A 2,977-nucleotide genomic window follows, 5' to 3' on the forward strand; every position below is an offset into this window, starting at 1 on the left:
TCACCAAGATATAGGTTCTCAGGTTTTCTTCCATTTTTTAAGTTTTATAGTTTTACATTTTGCATTTAAATCCATGATCCATTTAATTTTTGCATAAACTATGAGGTCAAGGTCTACTTATTTAGCAAATGGATGTCCAATTGATCCTATACTATTTGTTGAAAAGAGCTTCATCAGCTCCAAGTCTGGCATATATGAGGAAAAAAAGAAAACCAGAGACTTCACCTGTCATTCCTCAGGTACTGAGCTCCCAGCTGGGCCTCCTCCTTCTACTTCAGAATCTTATGTTTTACATTCAAAGTGCAGGGGTTTTAGTTGGAAAATTAGGTCTATCTTCACAGAAGTGAAGCTCTGTTAATGTAAGTGAGGATATCAATGGGTACATATTTTTTCCACTGATGTTTTTTATTGATGTTATTTTTTATTATATGAAGGTATTGTCCAATTTCTGCACTGCATATAGTGACTATTTGTCTTTTGTAACTAATTAACTATCCATGGAGAGAGCCTTTGAGACTACACAAGTATCCTGCTCATTAAAATGTCCCTATAGATTTAGTTAGCATCTATGGGTGCTTCATGCCTGATCCAATCTTCACCACAGTGGTTGAAAGAAATGATTCTTTTCCAACTTCATGCTGTTGATGTCTGTAGATTGATATTCTATCCAGCAACCTCACTTTTTTAGTTCTAATAGTGTGGAAAACCTCATGAATTTTTCAAAAGTCATATTGTAGGATCTTTATTTATTCAGATATTCCTCTAAAAAGATAAGACTCTTAAGCTTCTCAAGCTGGTTTTAATTTCCTAGAGCTCAAAGATTCTCTTTTTCTCTTTCAAGCTCATCTATGTGTTTTTAATTACATTATTTATCCAGCATGTTGACATGTCCGTAACAGGGAGGCAGTCTGCAATAGTTCACTTCACCAAGATGTAGAAAGCAAATATCTAGATCAGTACTCCTCCAAAGTTCTACTCAAAAGTCCTAGACAAGACAAAGGGTTTGCACCAGAATGGAAATCACATACTGTTTCCTTTATTAAGACAGTTTTACTATTTTTTTAAATGTCAGCTTATCTAGAAAGTATGTTCATTAATGTGATTTACATTTTTGCACAATCTTCTTACATCAACAGTTCATTGGCCACACTTCGAGTAGCAGAGATCTGGATCGCTCACTGAACAGAGGAAGCAATATTTCCATCCTGAACAGTTCCCTGTGGTTCAAGAGCTGTCCATGTATAGTGATGCAATTAATCAATGTTCAGGATTTCATGCTATGTGAAGCATGGTAGATGAAATGTGCCTCAGATGGGATAAATCCTAAATAAGTTGTTACCAGCTGAAGGCCAAGATGCATTTTCTACATAATATTTCTATTTCTGAATGCAAAGTCTACTACTCTAAAACATTACCCTGAATGACTTTCACCCTCCTGTCCTGCCAGAGCTGAAATTCCACCCATGAGAGCTAGGGTGAGGTGATTTTTATTTCATTAACTACAATTCAATCATTTGGCAAAGAGACTTTTAAAATGTACATAGCAATTTAATTTATCTTTAGCAGTTTAGACAAATAATTTAAAAGATTTCTAAGCACTCTTTTTCAAAATTAAGGAAAGGAAACCATTTCACTCAATAAATAGAAAAAAGTTTATATATTTCAAATAGCTACAACAGGCACAAATTATTTTTATTAGAAAATATAACTGTTACAAAAAAATTAAAAATAAATAAGTAGCTGCCACAAAACTGCAACATTATACAGAGTCAATTAGTTCTGTATTACAGTCAGTTATAGAAAGCAGAAATGATGATAGGAACAAAAGCAAGCAGAAAAAGGGGGAAAAAAATAGGGAAGGGAGAGTTAGAGCAAGAAAAGAAACACAAACAGAAAAAGTGTTTTATTGAATGAGCTAATTATATGAGGTCACCAACAGGAACATTCTCCTACTGAGGCACTGTGATGAAAACAGCAGCATCGGGATGGTTTTATTGTCCTGGTGTCTTCACCCTGTGGTAGAGGAGATGTTCCAGGTCCCTACATAAAGGCACCATCAGCAAGCTTGCATTCTGACATTGGACCAGAAGAATCACAGAACTGTGGCCTTGACCCTGGTGGGAGGAGGGCTCACTCCACTTGTGCACACCTGGACGGCGGGGGCCAGAGAACACTGGAGTCTGGCAGTCCTGTTTCTATCCCTACCAAGAAGGCTCAAAGACAATGGTCAACTCAGGCTTTTCTTCTCGAAGTGTTTCTAAAGCAAACTTTGTCTCATAATTGAAATACATTTCACTCAACCTGTAAAAGCAAATAGAAAGCCTTAGGTTGTACTCTTCAGAAAACTTAGAGTTTGGGGCCTTAAAAATCTCATCTCATTTCCCCTAACCCCACACACCTCTAAGCTCTGAAATGCTGAGCTTCATGTTCATTGTGGTTTCTGCTATATTTGTAACCTTCAAGTTTGGAAAATTTTAAACATACGTAAAAGTAGAGAGAATAGTATAATAAATCCCATGTGTCCACTACCCAGGTGAGACAATTAAAACAGCTCATGACCAATTTTGTTTCTATTGTCCACCCCTTCCTCACATGGGGTGGATTATTTTAAACAGCATTTCATGCATCTATAAATATTTCACTGTGTGAAACTAAATGAAAAAGGCTTTTAAAAACATAACTAAAACGTCATTATCACACCACAAAAATTAACAATTCCCTAATATTATTGTTTGTCCAGTCAGTGCTCAAATTTCGTCAATTGTCTTCTAAAATTTTTACATTATATTCATTTAATCAGGAACCCATAAAACCTAAACATTGCAATTACTTGGTATGTCTCTCAAGTCATCTTTGAAATAAGTCTTTCCTCCTCTTTATTAATGTTTACCTTGCAGCTTAATTAAGAAATTAGACCATTTGTCCTGCATCACTTCTAACATGTTGATTTGGTTGTATTATTCACTGAATGTTTGTC

General features: G+C 35.6%; 1 protein-coding gene across 3 annotated transcripts in view; it reads right to left on the minus strand.

The window, feature by feature from the left end:
* Positions 1–1,671: 1,671 nt before the first annotated feature.
* Positions 1,672–2,977, minus strand: part of NLRP3 (NLR family, pyrin domain containing 3) — a 33,050-nt gene continuing 31,744 nt past the window's right edge. For all 3 annotated transcript variants that reach the window (XM_008579967.1, XM_008579966.1, XM_008579968.1), the window contains one exon: positions 1,672–2,301. In XM_008579967.1, the coding sequence (XP_008578189.1) occupies positions 2,202–2,301 (100 nt within the window). In that variant the 3' untranslated portion in view covers positions 1,672–2,201. The remainder of the gene's footprint in view (positions 2,302–2,977) is intronic.

This window comes from Galeopterus variegatus, unplaced genomic scaffold, assembly GCF_000696425.1.
Source record: "Galeopterus variegatus unplaced genomic scaffold, G_variegatus-3.0.2 Scaffold1997, whole genome shotgun sequence".
In the NCBI taxonomy this organism is placed as follows: domain Eukaryota; kingdom Metazoa; phylum Chordata; class Mammalia; order Dermoptera; family Cynocephalidae; genus Galeopterus; species Galeopterus variegatus.